General features: G+C 35.2%; 1 protein-coding gene across 2 annotated transcripts in view; it reads left to right on the forward strand.

Annotated features, from left to right (window-relative positions):
* Positions 1-20,358, forward strand: part of CLYBL (citramalyl-CoA lyase) — a gene marked incomplete at its 5' end in the record, with an annotated part of 182,351 nt that extends 161,993 nt beyond the window's left edge. For both annotated transcript variants that reach the window (XM_081326965.1, XM_081326966.1), the window contains 2 exons: positions 7,843-7,967; positions 20,013-20,358. In XM_081326965.1, coding sequence (XP_081183091.1) covers positions 7,843-7,967; positions 20,013-20,108 — 221 coding nt within the window. In that variant the 3' untranslated portion in view covers positions 20,109-20,358. The remainder of the gene's footprint in view (positions 1-7,842; positions 7,968-20,012) is intronic.
* Positions 20,359-20,917: the final 559 nt, after the last annotated feature.

The raw sequence follows: 20,917 nt of genomic DNA on the forward strand, positions 1-20,917 counted from the left end.
AAGACTCAAGGTGGAAAAATTAAGCCCTTAAAATTCTTTCAACGTATTGCACCCGTGTGTTATTCTTTTGTTAGCAAAAGTACAATATAAACAATGCATAGTCTCCTGCCCTTGCCATTCAGCCGAGACATAATCTTGGCCAAAAGTCTGGGCACATTCCATTTTCCCATTCAGCAAGCCTGCGGGCATACATTTATGCTCAAAAATTGTTCCCACTGCACTTTGTATGTCAGATGCTTTAAAAGTCTTTAGCTGATTTGACCAAAACTTTCCCCTATATACAAATAGCTATTATACGTAGATTCAATTGAATAAATGGGGAAAAAAATCTCGAGCCAGGATTTTATTATGAAGTATATGAGAAACCCCCACCCCACCCCATATGCTAATTCAGCTTTGATAGCTATTTTCCTGTCACTCTTCTCTGTGAGCTGCTGTCCTATATTCTGAGTTGTTTCCCAGTAATTGCCTGTTCACCTGATGACACCTACGGGTACTGACAACACTGCACAATCAAGCAAGGTTCTTACAGCCAGCCACTGTAACCTAGGCATTTCACCCGTGATTGGTACACTAAATCATACAAGCACCCCTGTGAGACACGACATATAACAAAGATTGCAGGTTCGTGATAAAAATCAGCTACTTAGCTCACACATGCAGCCTTTAATGTGCTTTCAAAAACAACAGCACCAACATTGCAGTGATATGTTTCATTTGCTTTAGATAGAAGATATGCAAGTTTTAATACCAGGGAGTTCTTAATCTAATAAGAGGCCAGTTTTAAATAAAAAGATCCAAATCCAAACATGGTATCTTGCTGGCTTCTGGGGGAATTAAACTCAAAGAACTGCCTGAATTGCTAGGTGGTCTGGAGGATACTTATTCTGAAAAACACAGATACAAACACACACACTTACACAAACTAGAGGGATTTGTTTTCTATTCTTCTAAATGAGAATTTACAAAAAGAATCAACCAATGACTTGATTAATTGCAAAATATGTGCATGTTTCACACTCACTTGATTCGATTTTTGCTAATATTGTTTTATTGCTAAAAGATAAAAATCTCCCTCAAGTTGAATTTGACTTCTATGTCTGTATAGTTCTCTTGACAACATAGAAGTGGTTTCTCATGGCTTCCTTCCAGTCTGTGCTCCAACTTTCTAATCTCTGATGATCTCCCATCTCACCATTAATCAGAACTTCTGAACTTTTCAAGATTGGTCCCAGTTAGCTATGAGGATGTACTTACCCTTAGCAAATTATTTTTCCTCTTTGAAAAACTGTTTGGAAAAAGACCTGTTCACCTGGATTAAAGCTAGCTCAGTGATAAGTAATTTGAATTTAAAAAAATCGTAGGAGTGGCCCATCACAATGATTTTTTTAAATTTCATTTTTGTGGTACCATTAGCGTTTGTTGTTACTGAACTAAAATGTATATATTTTAAACATGTGATGAGTACTTCCTATTGATATTATTAGGTTTAAATTTGGTCAGCAACATTACAGCTTGCTTCACTTGCTGCTGTATTATTACACAGCAGCTAAAGAATTTTCCCCATGCAGTTTAAAGCATTTCAGTTCAACTCTACAAACCTTATTCTCTTATCATATTTGCCTATAGCCAAATTACAACTTTTTACCAAACTGTTTAATGAGTTCAATCATTATTTAAAGAAGGTTGGACCCAGATCCTATCTTATTTGAGAGGCCACTCAGAAGCTTGGCAGCTACTTTAAACAGTTGTGCTATATGACCAGGACTGAATTTTTAAAGAACAAAACTCTCATCCTAATTCAGTGATACCTGTATATGAATAATGTACAGGTACCATTTTATGGGCACAATGGCTTGGGTTATCACCGTATCATTTTTAATCATGTGAGCATTTTCTCAAAAAAGAAAGAGCTTCTTCATCAGTTTTAAAATTCAGCTGAAGAGAAGGTTGGTTTTGCCAACGTGGTCAAATGGGAAATATGAAGTTAAGTATGGAGGTGACGGCAGGAGGAAAATTCTGTAACCCATCTAGCAAAAGGATCTTTAATTTCCAGAAGAAGGAAATAACAAACCATTTTTGTATTGTTGCCTATCTATAAGAACATGGCTGAAACATTCAAACAAGTTCCAGGTATATATTATGGATTGAATGATGATGAATGATTAGAGTCACTTAGAAATAAGGTTGCCAGGATGCTTTGACCTGGAGAACATACGGCCAAAAATAGATGGTCAGAACAGAACATACGATCAGATCAACGGCTTTCCTTAAAACCAAAAAAAACACCTGGAAAACAAGAAGATCAACACCTTTTAATGTCAAGCAAGAAAAGAGAAGAATAAATACCTTGATCAAGAATGTCACCAAGCAGAGGAACTCGAGAGGTACTTTTAAGAAAATCTTAGAAATCATAAGAAAATGTACAGCTGAAGTAAGGAATATTAATTACAGTAGAAGTCTATTAGAACAAATGAAGGTGGAAAAGTTGTACTGAACCCTTATATAAATTAAAGTATGAAATGATATTGACAAAAATATGCTTATTTGAGACACATTGAGTAACTGGAAAAGACCCTCTTGTCAACAAATATGGAAAGAGACCAGCCTAGAGACTGGAAATAATTGGAGGTTATACCTAACTGAAGAAGAGAGAAATAAAAAGGAATGTACAAATTACTGACTTATTGTACTGATTCCTCACACCAAAACATTTTAGCCTAGGATCTTAGTAAAAACCAATAATACCAAATATGGAAAGAGAATAAAGCCAAATGAACTATTAAGTTTCAAAAAAAGGCAGAGGCACAAGAACAGAAAGTGAATGTGTTGAAAACACATAATAGAGGAAATGAATACAAAAAGGAAGTGGAGCTTACTTCATTGTATAATGCAAAGTTATAGATTGTGGGGGAAAAGGATATTATCCCAGTTCTGTTTAATTTACAATGATTATTGTGATAATTTGCAGTCATTGCGTGTTAGTATTTGGGACTCCAACATGGATTGCAGACTTGGAAATGATGTTATTTATATCAGGGTCCCAAACACTAACTATTAGAGATATGCAGATGACACTATTGTTTAAGCTAAAAACAAGCAAGACTTAGAAAAAACTTTCACAATAAATAAAAAAGAGAAAGTGAAAAATCAGACTTAAGGTATAATATTGCAAATGCTGTTAGTGTGAACCAGCCTACCTAATTATAAGTTCACTTGAACCTAACAGCAATGAAGTGAAAAAGATATCTAATTGTGTTGAAGAAAAGATCATGAAGAACAAGGATATTTCTACCACAGCAAAGAACAAGACAGTTAAAGCACTGGTCTTCCCAGCGGCCTCTGGGTATGAAAGGTTGCACATTAAGAAAGAATGAAACAAGATGCTTTCAAATTATCAGTCTAGAGATATTTTCTGAGGGTACCATGGAATGCAAGAAAAACTCCACATCAAATAAAGACTGACGGTTCTCTTGAAGTAGAAACAGCAAGCAAAAATTCACATACTTTGGACATGTGATTCAAGCTGATAGATAAGGGACTAAAAAAATCAACTATGCCTGGCAAGTTTGAGAAGACAACAGATAATAAAAAGATGGATGAATCAAAGAAATTACAGATCTGTCCCTGGAAGAGCTACAAGTTGAGACTAAAGGCAGGTCAAGATATCAAGCATTTGTCCACATAATTACCATAAATTTTGAATTTGATAACACATAACTAACTGGGGAATTAATACCAATGGCAGGCAGGTCCAGATGCTATTAAAAGTCCTTTATAATACATTCTCAAAATGGCCACTGGACCTCAACTTTACCACTATCAGTTCAGAACCTTGAAATGATTAACCAACCAGCCATCTGTTACAATCAAATCAAATCAAATAACTTACTCAAGAAATGTATTTGTTAGCATGTACCTCCAAGTATCAGTTTACTATTTTATCCTCAAATAAAGGTTAAATTCTGCAATCCTATCTGGTTCTGTGTAGGATTGGGCTAAGCCATTTCAAGATATTTTTGAATGAAGAAGTAAATACATGAGGATATGATTCAACTTCTTGTCCCACCAGAATAATTTCTTGAAAATATTGCAGCAGAGGTGGGATGGTTTGCTATCATCTAACTTTCTCATCTAACGTACAGTTTAAAACCTTGTTTCTTCCAGCTTCCTCTTTAACTTTACACTAACAACATAAAAAAGCAGAAAGCAACACATTTGCATATTAGCATCTATTGGACAGGATTTCTTCTGTTTAAAACTACAGTTGGAGCAATATTATCAGAAAAGTGTGATAGTTTTTACCATGGCTATCAGTAATGTCAGCTAAGAATGACTTTGATAGGAAGGATCCATATGTAAGCATGTACGGGAGAGGGAGTATCAAGATGACAATTTCAGCTGTGTGATCAAAGCCTTCTTCCTTTATTGCAGGGGTGTCAAACTGCCGGCCCATGGGCCGGACGCATCAAGTGGAAGCCATACCCACCCCATTGCCGGCAATGGCAAAACAGTCCTGATACGTTGCATGATGTCACATGCCGTTGCAAGTTTGACATGACTGCTTTATTGGAAGAAACTAAAACAAAATCTGTATCATTGAACTAATGCTTGAAACATCCCTCAAGGCTTTTTCCCTTTAATTGTTATGGACACATTTTTCAAATGTAGTAAAAAGTATGCATATACACACATTTTTTTAAAAAAAAAGTTAGTTGAAATTTAATATAATTTCAGAACCCATAATTTCTAATAGTTTTTAATTTTTTAAAGATAATTTTTATTAAAAGTTTTTAGAACTAATAAGAACTACAACAAATGAAGTTAAAACAGAAAAAGTGAAAAATAAAAAAGGAATATAAAAAGTTAAAAGTTGATAGGGATTTCCAGTCACCAATAAATGTGGATATTGTCTTTCCTCTAATGAAAGATGCTACTTTATCTATCTCAGCAAGATTTGTCAATTTCAGTAGCCATTCCTTCATAGTAGGTAGTGCCAGCCACCAATCATCTACTGTCCTTAATAATAATCTGTATTCCCATGAAGGTCCAGCCTGTCTAATTTTACTGTTTTTAAAAACCACTTTCATCAGAATATAAAATGTATCATAGACCCCTTTATCCATTTAAAACCTTCCTGAATCACAATCTTGTTAATTCCAAAAAGAAGACGTCACCAAGAGTCTTGAGAGTTGTTGTTTGGAATCTCTCTCTTAGATTGTAAATTAATAAAATCCAAAGTTATTTAAAGAAGAGAGGTTTTTGCCAGTTATAAGTCTATAAAGCAGGGGTCTTCAAACTTGACCTTTTTGTGACTTGTGGACTTCAACTCCCAGAATTCCGCAACCAGGCGTGCCTGGCTGAGGAATTCTGAAAGTTGAAGTCCACAAGTCATAAAAGGGTCACGTTCGAAGACCCCTGCTATAAAGGCTGTTTAGCAATTAAGGTATGTTTATAATCTCTTGACTCCTAAGATGCTCAACTTGCAATTTGCCACAAGAAACTCAATTCCTTTGGTCTCCTTGTGAGGAGTAGCTCTGCTAGGGCATAAATGGACAATCCTCCAAACTCTTCTTCTTTTTGAAAGATTTGTTCCAGCCAGAACCTGGTTCCTGGTCGCTTATTTACCTGTGGTGATGTCGCTGCTCATGGAGCCACTCATAGGGACATCTAACTTGCCATAGGTCCTCATCTGGAAGTTGCATTTCTGCAATTCTAGTTAAAATGTTCTTGTGAAAAATATTCATAATGAACTTTTCAGAATTACTATGGTGAAAGAAATATGACTTCGTTTTCTTTTCACATTCATTAGTAATAAATGAAAATTTGAATTTCATACAAATATACAAGGTATACAAACATACAAGATCACTGACTCATAGTATCTATGTTTTGTAATTCTGCATGCCCCTGCCAAATTTATTTGACACCAAAAATATTTGTTTTTTAAAAATATCATTGTTAGTTCCTACCAATGGTTTTCAAATTCCTTCTTTTACCTTAAATCTTTTACTGTATAATAGTATGCATTAAGTGTAAATCCCATGCTACTCTTTGTCCTATATTGCCCTAGTAATGAAATAGATATAAGACCCCAATACATATAACTTCCATTACATTTAATCAACACTCTGAAATGCAGTAGTTTTTTTAAGGCCATGCTTGATAACTGTTAATCATTATAGCCCAGGGATTTATATTAGGACCCTGGGTTGAATTCAGAATTAGCCATATTAACAGGAAGCCATTTAAGATCAATGAAGTCTATATGTTAGTCATGACTGTCTCCAACGAATTCTGTTGGACACTTAAGTCCACAAGGTTTTTGTATATACAAGGAACAATAACATGCAATTGCAGTTTTTTATATTTTTGCTGATCTTAATAAATGGAAGGCCTTTTGCCATGATATTTTTAAATTCCATTCACATTTTTCTCAAAACAAAAAATGTCTCAATTTGAAAGATAATTTAACAGTAATGTAGGGATCCCTGTTTTGAAATACAATGCTTCTTTTGAAATATATATTATTGGGGCATTCATCATGAAATATTTGTGCAAAATTATTCTGAAATTATAATTTAACAGTGTGCAAATCCAGTACATAAGTATGTTATTCATTCTTGTGACATACGTTCAAATATCTTAATTTGGAATAATCAACATTTGAGCAGAATACTAATGTTTTTAGAGGAATCATGTTTTACAAATTAGCATTTGAACAGCTGAAAATAAATCTACATGAAAGTTATGGAGCAGCTGAATCTCACATTACAAATACCTCAATTATAAGTGATAATATATCTGATAAAATAAAGCAAGCTGGGATTTCTAAAGGGTATCTAAGAAGCATAAAACAGATCTCTATATTAATAAATTTTTAAAGAAGTGGACAAAATTGACCCTAAATCTTTTTAAAGTAAAAGCAGATCATTAAAAACAAAGTTTTCTTTGCCCTTAGAATTTTTAAAATAAAATAAGTAATAATTACTCTACATATAAAATTATGATTATATACTATGGATAAAATTATCCACTATACTATTGAAAGTCAAAATGCTGAAAGAATTTTATATTTTTTCCTGACAAATAATTTCTCCTAAGTATAATCCCTTATAAAGAAAAAATATTACTTCTTAAAAGTACTTGGTATAATTAAATTATTTTTAATTGTTTTTCTTGTTCAAGAAAAATATTTCAGTCATTTTTCAGTATTTCCAAGTACTGTATACTGAAGATACTTTTTTAAAAAAATGAAACTCACACACTACTTTGTAATCACAAAATTGTAAAGAAAAAATATAAAATATTAATTCATTGAGGACTTTTAGTTAAATTTTATGTATTTCCCTCAGCTGGCCAAGCAAGAGCAAAATCGTGATCATGTTAGAAAAAACATAAGCCATGTTATCATTTCATTAAGAGAACATTTGTCTAACATTTGTGAAACTATTCATTTGAGATGGAATAAGCTATAAATAAAATAAATAACCATAAGTCTGTATTGATATTAACTACATAACATAAGGAATATTTTCAATGTACTTCTTTAAAATTATGTGCTTTATGTTTGGGTACAGAAGTTAATTTCAGAATTAATTTAAATTCTGGTTTGAATAAGAATTTGCCGAACAGGTTAAATTTCAAACTGGAGCTAATTTTAAGATGATGATGATGATGATGATGATGATGATGATGATGATGATGATAGTTCTAGTGGTAATAGTAGTAGTAATGGGAAACTGTTAAAGACGCATATGCATGCAGAACTAGCAATTACAACATTTTACTGGAGCATCTGCTTGTTAATGCTGACACTATGGTTATTAATCTTGTTTATAGGTAAGCAGGTGATCCACCCTAATCAAGTTGCCATTGTCCAGGAACAATTCTCCCCAAGCCTTGAAAAAATAAAGTGGGCACAGGAACTGATTACAGCTTTTGAAGAACATCAGCATGTAGGAAAGGTAAAACATTTTCTTTAAGACTTAGAATCTGGATTCAAATGAAAATCAGCGTCAAGTGCTCATTGGGGAATTTAGATGAACCTGTTTAAAGATACAGTAACACACACACACACACACACACACACATATATATATACACACACATATATATACATACACACACACACACACAAACACATTGAATAATAGAATTTTTATCCAGGACACTGATGTTGGGAGACAGTGTTGTGTCAAAATTTATGCCATCTTGGCTAAAAATGAAAACAATCTTCCTGAAATCATTGCATTTCTAATCTTTTAAATAAATGTAGATTAGATATTTATCCTCCAGTTAGTTCATTCCACTAAGGTTATACTGAGTTTTATCTTACTAAGATATTTGTTAAAGTGATAATTGAAAATCAGTGCTTCTTTCTTCACAGTGAGGGATTCTTTGCAGCCTTTCGGTAAAATTTATAGGGCACCTTACAAAATACCCAGCTAATTTCAAGAGCATTATTTAATTATACACACTTGTTTTAGGGGGATTTTTTTTGCCTGCTCTGCCCAAATAGCAGGTACTAGTTATTTTTCTATGCACAAACTACAGAGTTCCTGACAAGGTGGAGGCACTTTTATTGCAAAGTGAAGTCAGAATACATGAAAACCTATTTTATGTCTGAAGGTTCTTTTAATATTAAAGACAGCATAGTAGCACTCATATATGATTGTTCCTAATTTAGTGCATCATTGAATCTCGTGTTGCCTGCTCTGTGGGTTTCTGCTATGTAAACATTGTGGTGATAAAGCACAATCTGTCTTCACTTTGTGCCAGTAACACTTAAATTAGGGGTCGCCTGAAGGAAAATTTTATGCTAGCTACAGCGTTTTCAGCTAATTATCTTACAGGTTATTTGCTAGAATGCAGTTTACCACTGGGGTGGGGAGGAGTTGGAATTAAATGTGCTTCTTTTAGAAAAAGCCAAATCTGACATGCTTATCAAGCCGGCAAAGTTGTCCAGAAGTGCAGAAGAAAAAGTGTGATCTTTTTGGTGCAATTTACCCAATATTTCATTGCCAGAATACAATATTCTTAGTAAAGCCAAGTACGCACATACATAGCTACACAGAAAACCCCACAAGTGCATATGGATTTCTGGCTATCTCTTATAAAAAACCCATTAACATTAAACTGAGCTATGAAAATATACAGTATGCAGAATAGGGATTGCATTGTTATGTCTTCTATTCTCTATTTTAAAGAAATACTTAGATCTCATAAGCTATTGACATTTTATATTCTTTGTATTGTCGAAATGTGGACCTTTTCAGTACCAAACTCTTCCTGAGCTATGGCCTAAATGACCACAGTATCATTGCAGCTGGATAACTAGAATTCTCATAAATAAAACATTATCAAGTAATTCCAAAGATGTTTTAGCTACAGGTCCCTTCAGACTATTGGTGTATTAATACTGGAACTTACTTAGGATGATTTTGAAATAAATTGAGATAAATGATCTACAGTTAAGGAGAGATAGTTAAAGACTCTTTTACAGAGCATCTTGTCTCTCTTACCTGCTTTGCAATTGCCTATAAAATGTAGTCATGGAAATTGAACCTTCTGTGTGACCTGCTATTAACGTGCTATTTATAAATATGGCACTAGATATTCATTCTAGCATTAAATGGGAACCTCATCAAAGCAAGTGAGAAAGTTAGCACTGTCTTCTCTAATAGCCTAGTGTCATTCAGTGGGTTGAAACAGAATGTTTCCTGGGAATCTTTAATCAAAATTGGAAAGTACGAGAATTAAAAATCTGATTTTTGAAAAATTAATTAAGATATGACTACTTAATTTCCCCAAAGGGAATTTTTTTATCACAATTTTCATGATAAGGAATCTAATTTTTAAATGTTCCATTTTAACATAGATAACTACGGTATCTTAAACTGAAAATTGTGTGCATTGTCCTCAATTATATTAATATATTACTCTTGTTTTCTTTGTAAGCAGACACTAATATTAAAATGCCACCTTCTCCACTTTGTTTCTTCCTCTTTCTTTTATTAAGACAAAGCTTTACATTTCAGTGAAGCAGGAACAGAACTGTAGTTTGATACTGTTAAGCCTTGCATGAGGAGAAAAATGTGAACATGTTTACATATGTGTGTGTGCATTAATCAAAACTGAAAGTCTGGAAAAAGGATTAGAATGACTACTCTGCTCTCCAATAAACTGCTAATCTTCAACTTCTGAAATTACAGCTCATTGTTAATTGGAAATTCTTAGAAAACTAAGTTTGATGCTATCACTGAACAATTATTTATATTTACATAAAGCAAACATGATTTGTCATAAATATTTACTTTGAGGGAATCTGAAATATGATAGGATATTTTAACTAAGATATTCTGATTCTAACATTATGATCATTTTGAAATTTTAGACATCCACTAAAAACTTTTACTATTAAAAACATTCAAAAAGAGTAATAAAGCATATTTTATTTAAACCTTAAATAGTATACTATATATCTTCCCTTCATACAACTTCCTATAAAAAGCTGAACAAATCAATATTTAACTGATATTCTTCAGTTATATGTTTTTGCTAAATTTACATTCATAAGAAATAAATATGTAAGGAGAATTCTTTCAAAACATATTCTAAAGGAGCATGCATTCATTGCACTGTATGTTTCTTGAGATTTAAATAATACAATAACTCTACCTACTGCAATTTAAAAAACTGAAATCTGTACAATTTTTATCCTTTTCTAAAACATTCTCAAAACAATTCACAGTAAAATAAAAGTATAACATGATTAATTTGCCCCAAAGTATCACATTATTAGTGTATGTAAATTTTCATCATTATTTTATAGCCTTTTAAAATAATATTTTCAGCATCAGTTTTGAAATAAATTTTAATGCATTTAATTTTGAATAATGTGTTAGTAATTTAAGCAGAAAACAGAAATACCCTGTTAATTAGCTAAGAGGAAGACAGTAGAGGTAAGAGCTTTCATGTTATACAAAGTGCCACTTAGTGTATAAGAACCATTACAGGCATAAAACAGCTAAATGCCAAAATGAAAAATTTCAGTCTATCATCATTGTACATGTTTAACTGCATCATTTGTTCTGATAGCTGTTTGAGTGTGCTCTTGAATAATATGCTACTATTTTATTTATAGAGACATGTTAAATGATAGAACATTGTCAACCTGCTACTGGTATCACATCTTTTCTAACATTCCCTTTACAATTTAAACCTGCTTTGGATTTTTCATTTTCATCTTGCTGTTAATAATAGGAAGGTCCTGATTTCTAAAGTTGAAGGGATGTTGTTGTTGAAACTCAGTCAACTGAACACTCAATTATTATTATTATTATTATTATTATTATTATTATTATTATTATTATTATTATTATTATTATTATTATTATTAATAATAATAATTATATTATTGTTGTTGTTGTTATTAAATATTTGACATAATAGTGGGCACATTACAAATATGCTCTGAATACAGCCTTCTGAAAATTTAAGATTACCAGTTTTCATATTGCAAGATTTATCTAAAAATACCTGGACAATAGCTAGTAGAATTGTCCAAGTAGAATTCTGAACATTAAACAATTCTTTAGTGTTTTGGGAAAGAATTGCAATTGACCCCAAATAAATTCTTCAAATTAGTAAAATAATTATTAGTAATTTTTTCTTGGTTAAAGTAAGACTTTTAAGTGTAAAGATCTTTGTGTATAAAATATTGATCAAAGTTGTATTTGAAAAAACATGGATTTCAGTCCCATCTCCACCAAGGATTCTTATCTTAAGGCCTGAATATATATTAACAAATAATCTACACCATAGCGCTACAGGATTAGTCACCCAATATGCAATATAATCTTAGCAGGTCCTATATAAATTTTGCTACTACATTTTCAAAGGGTCAGAGGTTGCCCAACTGTTTACTTCAACAGCAAATTGGAACTATTAAAAATGAAATACCGTAATTTCATTTAATTGCATAATTAAAACATAAATTTTCACATGCGTATCCCTAGAGGATTGCAGTGCAGTCTGAAATAGGAAATGCATTCTTGTTTCTACAGCTGAGCTGGTGTTTATTTGAAACCTAGAGAAAGGAAAAACGTAAAGGGGTATGTGCATATGTATATTTTGCTTTGCTGGGAGGAAACAGACATTTTGAACATATGTTATATGCAACTATATTTCAACATTGTTTTCTGAATCATCACAAATTTAAAATAGTCTAATGGGGATCTGAAAAATTAAGAGGAAATACAATCAAAGGAAAACAAATAGTTCTTGTCTAATGGAATATTTCAAAACATTCCCTCAAATGAAATTAGAGTTTTGTGTGTACAAGAATGTCCTGGGGGTATGATAAACCTCAATGAGCCAATATTTTTCACTAGAAAGGGAAAATACGAGGCTTCAGGAGCTCGAGTGTGAAGGAAATAATGGCAGGATGGGACATTAGGATTGAGGTGATCAAGATGTGGATGAAATTCAGTCTGTAAGCTGTAACTGCCTGAACTAATTACTCCAATGCAAACAATTTTCACTACAATTAGGCCTTGGGCCATGTTTGGGAAATACATACTTTGATTAAAAGTGGTATGCAGATTATCAAATTATCAATTGTTAAAAGACCATTTCTTTATCCCTTCAAGGATTTCATGCAGTTTGCTGTGCAGTGCTTTGCTTTCAAAAAATATTTTTAAAAAACCACTTCTTTAAAGTTTTGAAATTCCACGTTCTAACCAGATCACAGCCACTGAGAAGGTTGACTAGATGCTTCCACCTATGGAAGTTCCTCTCTATGGAGGACACTACACTCTGATAAGTACTGATCAAGAAGGGAATATTTTTCACACTAACAAAATACTAGGGAACTGAAACTTTAATTAGCTCAGGGAGTATTTCTGTAGAGTACTTAGCCTAGTTGTTCATTCAGCCTCTGGTCACAAAGAGTAACATGAAGCTGCCTCATACTGACTCAAGCTAATGGTTCCCTCTCATCACAGATGACCTATCAATATCCAAACTTGTGTTGTCTCCAGAAATGTTGGACTACAGTTGCCATCACTCCCACCACTAGACATAACAGAAATGACTACTGCATGTAGCTCAAAGGCAGCAAATTCTGCAAGTCTTGTTTATTCATTGGCAGGAAATTTCCTAGGGAGAGATGTTTGGCTTTGAATCTTTTTCTCCGGCTTAGAAACTAAGGCCACATTCATACATAGCATCTGATCTACAACTGAATCACCAAGTACTTGAGTACTTAGGCATATCTGAGACATCCTTCCCAGCTTGTACAAAGATAAAGTGTATGAAAACAATCATATTTTTACATCTGATGTTGTTTGATCTATCCTGCCACAATCAAATTTTCAGGTTTGAAAAGATGGGCAAAATGTTGAAAAATTCTGTCTTTCAGATCCAACTCCCAGCATCACACTCAGCCACAGAGTGTAATAGGCTGCAAAAAGGCCTTGTAGCAAGAAGGCCACAAAGCCATACCTTCCAAATCTTACCTGGCATTTCCCCCCACCCCCGGAGCTCCAGGTATAAAGGGGGGTCAAGCTGTCTTCTTTCTTCTCCAAAGCAGGGCAGAGCAAAAGAGCTAATGTTCTGGCCATATGGTCTTCTCGGAGCATACCAAGAGAATTCGAAGGAAAGCCGTACAGCCCAAATACCATTTCAACTTATTGAAATGGCAGCAGTCCCACATTTTGTTTCACTGTATTTAGCAGGGATTTTGCTAAAATTAAACCAGTTACCACTAAAGCTTGACTGAAAATTATTCATTTTACCCCGTTCAGTCTATAGGTAAGAGACATGAAGTAAGAGAGACATTTGACTTACTGCCAATTTAATTTGACTTCCTTCACATCCTTCCTAGCTTGCTTACTTTTTGTAGCAACAATATCTCCATGAACCTCCTTATTCTGCAGCTTGATCAAGGCTATGGGCACCTCTATGACTGAAAAAAATCTTACATTTGTTTACTCAGAAGTAATTTTAATGTATTTTGAAGTAAAATATGTTGAGGTCTAGCAATATCAGCATCAAAATATTTGTCATTCTTTCACATATGCTTTCACAATGCTGCTATTAAATTTCCCAGAATACTTTTCCTTCTTTGGAGCAGACAATACTAAGATAAGCAATATTAACAGGTAAAGATAAAATACTGGTAGGAAATGTCGGGCGGGAGCTGGCTCGTCCCTCTTGAGGCAGCATCGCTCCCCGGCTCCTAAGGAGTCCTCGGGGATGCTGCCTCAAGAGGGAAGGACTGCCCTGCTGGCTCCCGCCCGACACCGGACGGCTCCGCCGATGCTGCTTCAAGAGGGAAGAGCGTGAGGCGCCTGCCATGGCTCTTGAGGCAGCATCCCCGAGGACTCCTTAGGAGCCGGGGAGCGATGCTGCCCCAAGAGGGAAGAGCGTCGGGCGGGAGCTGGCAGAGCAGTCCTGCGTGCACGCGCGTGCGCAGGACTGCCCTGCCGGCTCCCGCCAGACGCCAGCCTGCCCTGCTTCCTCCACAGTGAGAGGGGAGGGCGTGCCTTCCCGGGCTCGCTGATTTTCCGGCGTATAAGACGAAAAATCTTGAAAATCATCTCAAAAGTTGGGGGGTCGTCTTATACGCCCAGTCGTCTTATACGCCGGAAAATACGGTAAGTCTTTCTCATTATATGGAAAGCTTTTATATTTACCTTTAAGAAGCAATGGATGGAAACTAATCAAGCAGAGATCCAACCTAAAAATAAGGATAAATTTCCTGTCAGTTAGAACAATTAATCAGTGGAACGGCTTGCCTCCAGAGGTTGTGGGTGCTCCATCCCTGGAGATTTTTAGGAAGAGATTGGACAGCCATTTTTCTGAAATGGTATAGAGTCTACTGCTTGAGAAGTGGGTTAGACTAGAAGACCTTCAAGGTCATTTCCAACTCTTCTTCTGTATTCTGATACTATCTATTCTTATTTTGGCTTGCACAGAGTTATGTTGATGTTCACACAGGAGAAGAAAGCATGACTTCTTTCTTCTGACCTGGCTAGGATTATTTTTTTTAAAAGGGTGGAGGAGTTATATTTGGCAAGAATTGTTTTCAAATATAATAAACATCATTTTTTTATACACACACACACACATATATACTGTATGTATGTATGTATGTATGTATGTATGTATGTATATATATATATATATATATATATATATATATATATATATATATATATATATATCATATAAGTTAATAATTATGTCATATAATATATAAAGTGTTATATATTGATAGTATATATATATATCATATAAGTTAATAATTATGTCATATAATATATAACTATATACACACACACACACACACATATATATATATATATAGTGTCATATAAATATTTGTTATATAATTATAAATTATATAATATATAATATAATAAAATATAATCAACTGCATTAATAGAGGGATAGAATTAAAATCACATAAAGTGTTAATATCACTTTATAATGCCTTGGTTAAGACCACACTAAGGAGAAATTTCCTGACAGAACAATTAATCAGTAGAACGACTTGCCTCCAGAAGTTGTGGGTGCTCCAACACTGGAGGTTTTTAAGAAGAGATTGAACAACCATTTGTCTGAAATGGTATAGGATTTCCCACCTGAGCAGGGGGTTGGACTACAAAACCTCCAAGGTTCCTTCCAACTCTGTTATTCTGTTTTTCTGTTAACTTTAAAGTTTAATGATTTATGTCTACAGTTCTGTGAGAGACACTATTAGCAGCTTCTCCAATCTATTATTGTCAGTAGTGCTATACTGCAATTTCTGTCATTCCTTACAGACCAGGGGATCAGATGAGCACCAGTTGGAACAAAACTGAACTAACTCTTTGGTTATATCTTCATCTTCATACACTTAAGCTTTAACAGAATAACACAGTTGGAAGTGACTTTAGAGGTCTTTTAGTCCAAATCCCTGCTCAGGGAGTTAACCAGAATTACAAGGAAAAAGTAATGTTCCTGACTCCATAAAATGGTTCCAGCATTCCTCTCATGTCATAATGAATTTCTACCTGATTTTTTTAAAAAAAAATATTTAGATTCTCTTTAAGAAAAACAATTAAATGGTAAATAAAGGCAAGCAAAGTACCAGTCTCACACATAATCCACAGATATTTTTACAAATCAAAACGGTAGCTGCAGTCCATTATTTTACCTGGAAATGTCCCCTTTGCCATAAGAAAAGATTGATAAGCTGAGAAGGCAGAAAGCATTCCTGGGAAGGCATGCCAGAAGGAGAACTTCACCTATTTTCTCTCTCTAGGAAATGTCTATATTATAACTGTTCACATCCTTTCATGGCAGCTATTGTGGAACAATCCTCAAGACATTTTTTCAGAATTCTGAATGTTGGGGACCTCTGCTCCTGTGGATAGGGTATAGATTCAATAGTAACAAAACTAATTGATTTATCTTCAGATCACTGACAAAAGTTACATCTAAGCTACAATCCTGCACAGATTCATTTAGAGTCAATGGGATTATTTCTTAGTATATATGTATAAAAAAACTTCCTCTTACACATTTGTCCATGAGATCTTAGGAACTTTGGGGATGCTTCAGTGTAGTTTTCCTGCATAGAGACAATGTAGAACTGCTCTGATATTTTTGTTGAGCTTTCCATGCTAGCCACCAGTCCTAGCATTTCTGGATGTTTTCCATCCAAATATTAACCAAGATTAACACTACTTAGCTTTCAAGCCTAATCAAGGTCAGCAAGGAGCTGCCACTTGAGATAAATAGACAATTAATACAATTAATACAAGTAGTTTTAGAAACAAAATTCATTAATAACATATTTTTACATGAGTTATAGAAATATTAACCTATTTGTCAATGTAATACTACAGATTAATAATTGGAACAACATATTGTTCTTTAGGATTTTCAGGTCATCTCAGCAAATGTATCTAAACTCATAAGCTAAGGTATATTTATCCTCATTTGTAATTTCATAGATATTTTATACATCATTTTCCTCCTTTAGCTTTCCAACAGATTATTTTAGTAGTACAATTCCAAGACTACAATTTCCTTTTGGCATTTTGTTCCTACTATCATCTAATTTTGTTTGTCCTAGGGCAACCAAATAGTTGTAACATCTCTTCCCATGTCTGCTACTGGAATAAGACTCTTCAGCAAAACTAACCTAATTATGAACAATACTGTTTATAGTGAAAATTTAAGCACTTTGTATGTTTTCTTTGTGTTACTAGTCCTAATAATATCAGGATATTTTTGTTATTGCATTAGCTTTCTTCAATATAATATGAACCACTTCTCTCTATTCAAACATTGATTATATTTCTCCTCCAAACAGTATGTTTGTAAGACTCTTTTACTATTTATTTATTTATTTATTTATTTATTTATTTAATTTGATTTGATTTGATTTGATTTATATACCGCCCTTCTCCCGAGGGACTCAGGGCGGTGTACAGGGCAATTAAAATATAACATACAAAAGTTAAAAATAGATTAAATTAAATTAAGCCCCAAACAAAATAAATTAAATTATTAAATTTAAAACCCCAATCCCTCACTCCAGGCCGGCAAGCTTGAATAACCAGGTTTTCAGGTCACGGTGAAAAGAGCGAAGGTCGAGAGCCATCCAGAGCTCCACAGGCAGCTGATTCCAGAGGGCAGGCGCGCCCACAGAGAATGCTCTCCCCCTGGGGGCCACCAGCCGGCACTCCCTGGCCGACGGCACCCTGAGGAGACCCTCTCTGTGGGAGCGCACGGGGCAATGGGAAGTTGATGCCGGCAGCAGGTGCTCCTGTAAATAATCCGGACCCATGCCATTTAGGGCTTTATAGGTCATCACCAGCACCTTGAATCTCACCCGGAGGACAACTGGGAGCCAATGCAGCTCGCGGAGAAGAGGTGTTACATGGGAGTATCGGGAGACCCCCATCACAACTCGCGAGGCCGCATTCTGCACCAGCTGAAGCCTCTGAATGGTCCTCAAGGGCAGCCCCATGTAGAGAGCATTGCAGTAGTCTATTGTTCTTTTTTCAAACAATCCTAAATTTTGCTGCTGCAATGAAAATTGGTCTCTTTTTTATTTTTTACACTTTAAAAACCTTTGTATAATCTTACCTACAGCTTTCTAAACTGCATCAGAGGTTCTCCAATGCAGGTTACAAATATGACCTATTTCTCTAGTTTATCTATCACTATTATCTTTTTTCCCCCAGTAACAGAAAGTTAGAAGTGCATATGTGGACCTTTTGGATAAGATTCTGTTCTAATACTCACAATAGCTAGAATCCAGCACTCATCCTCTTCTCTAGGTGGACCTTCTTCTATCAATTTGAAACCAGAGTCAGTTCCATCTTCTCTCCCATTGCCCAGCTCCCAGAACACAACATAAACCTCTCTTTTACTTCTCTGATATCAATATTGGGGCTTTTAATAGGTTTTATAGTAATACTCCTTACTCAAGACTGTGATTACTGTGGGTTCCTAATCAGCAAAAAGAAAACATTCCTTATGGATACCAGTATTATAGTGCCAAAAAACTGGAACCTGGCATGACTGCTAAAAGTGCAAAATGAATTGTTGGGTCCACTCTCCTCAATATTAAATCACTACTGTCATTTATGCCAGGGCTTTTCAACCAGTGGTACAGATACCACCTGTGGTACATTGGCACCTGGCAGGTGGTATGCGACCATCCTAGAAAAGTGGTAGCAGGGGAAGGGAATGAGCTGAACTGGTGGCAGCACTGCACAAGCCTGAGTGAGAGATGGCTAGAGCTGCAGGATTGTCAGGGCTCAACGGAAGCGCCAGGATCAGCGCTTCTTCGGGGCTGTCAGGGCTCAGCAGAAGCGCCAGGATCAGCGCCAGTCTCCAGCCCAGAAGAAGCGCCGATCAACTGGAATGTTGCAGCATCTCCAGGGTCTTGTGATTTACATTCAGATGCTTGGCAACTGATTCATATTTATGATGGTCACAGTGTCCCAGGGTCATGTGAAGTGACCAAAACCTGCTGCAACCACCCAGCAGAGGGGGGGGGGATAAAAACCAAACACACCCCACCCCACCCCCGCTGCCAATCCCCAACAATGCTCACAATAAAAACCTCGGACAGGAAAAAGAACGCAGCCGGGCGGGCAGGCAGGTGTCTTGCTTGGCTGTGGCTTCAGGGGTACTTTTTTCAGTGCCATTGTAACTTCAAACAGTCACTAGGTGAACTGTTGTAAGTCGAGGACTACCTGTACTTCATCACTTTTTTCTTTCTTTTTTTGGGGGGTCATCAGGTTTTTGACACCTTGCTATGCGACTGGTGGTACTCGGATGTTGCCATATCTTAAAAGTGGTACAATGGGTGAAAAGGTTGAAAAGCCCTGATTTATGCAGCTCGTGTGACTTCTTCCTGTCTTTCCTGGGAGCAGAAAGGAAGAATATTTTGTCTTAGAAAAAAAAGTTAAAATTTCTCTGGTTTGAGCTTGACTCCTGATAACTACAAGGAAATAGGCATGTTGCTTTTTCGGCAGCAACGTACTGTATAAGTAGTTAGAGATTGTCTTCAGGCTTTTTTCCCCCCCAAGCTCACATTCTACTTCACAGTCCTGGAATTTTCTGAGTTCCCATTCAAGCCCAAACCCAACCTGATCCTGCTTAGTTTCTGTAAGAGTAACCAAGATCAGCCAAATGCTGCTACTAACTGAGGACTCTCTCTCTGATATGGGTTAAGAAGCAGGCAAAACAAATCAAAACTCTTTTCCTTCCCCAGTTAATGCATTTTAGCTTCTGGCTCTTTTTTCTTACATCTGTGTTTTGCATTTCTTTTTTTTTCTTTTATCATTGTACCCCTGGACTTTTTCTAACACCAGTAGAATATGTCTCTGATTCATGTGGAATATAATGATTCTTGGCTAACAACCAAGTATTATGACTACTAAAGCCTAAAATGTTATTTTCCCGAGACCTCTTTTGAGAATGTTTTTTTTTCTTTGCAGGGTGCCTTCACATTCCATGGCAGCATGATAGACATGCCATTACTGAAACAGGCCCAAAATATTGTTACACTTGCTACTGCCATCAAGAAAAAATAAGCTGCTAAATAAACTTTTCTCGAAGAGTGATTCCAAGAGCTGCTTCAAGAAAAATTACATAATACTGAGAGAAAGAATAGTGCAATGCTTCATATTTCAACTGAATTCAGAATACATGTCAAACAACTTTGGCCTATTTTTTGTACTGAATGAGAATGCAAAGATTGGAGCCTGTTTCCTATGACAAATGAGTTGTAACACACCTGAAAGCAAAACTGTTTCCTTTGGAAAAGTGACCAATTAAAATCAATCAGTGATGTGGACAAATAGACTTCAATTAATATTTGACTCAGAATTCTTTTTGTGAAGAGCACAGTTGCCAAGGGAGGAAAAAGTTCTTTATCTTTCATGGGTATGTAGCAAAGGGGCCCAAGCATATTTTTTTATGCAATGAAGAAAAAAACTGCTGTTTGCTTAAAATTCTCTTTTCTACACAAGAAGTCTTAAGACAGGTTTTCGGTAGTTTTAGCGACTTGACACATAGAGTATGAAGGAATCCATAGACATTCCTTCCTCAACTTCTGTTCATTTTGCTTTAAGGGTTATACTGAAAACATACATTCCAAAGGCATATTTTCTCCTAAAAAACATTTTCTGGCACTGTTTTGTGTGACTTTTAAAGGTAGAATCTCCTCTCTGACTAGATTTCCAACTTAGCTTCTTTCAGTTTGAAGACGCATTGCTTTTAGAATAATTAATCTAAATTAACAATTGTGGTCCAATGGATTTTGCTGCCTGCAATAGAAAGTGCAAGCTCGAAACCATTTAATATGGATTAGTTAACTTCTCAAGAAGTTTGTAATTAAACA

This window comes from Vipera berus, assembly GCF_964194415.1.
Source record: "Vipera berus genome assembly, chromosome: 4".
Lineage (NCBI taxonomy): Eukaryota > Metazoa > Chordata > Lepidosauria > Squamata > Viperidae > Vipera > Vipera berus.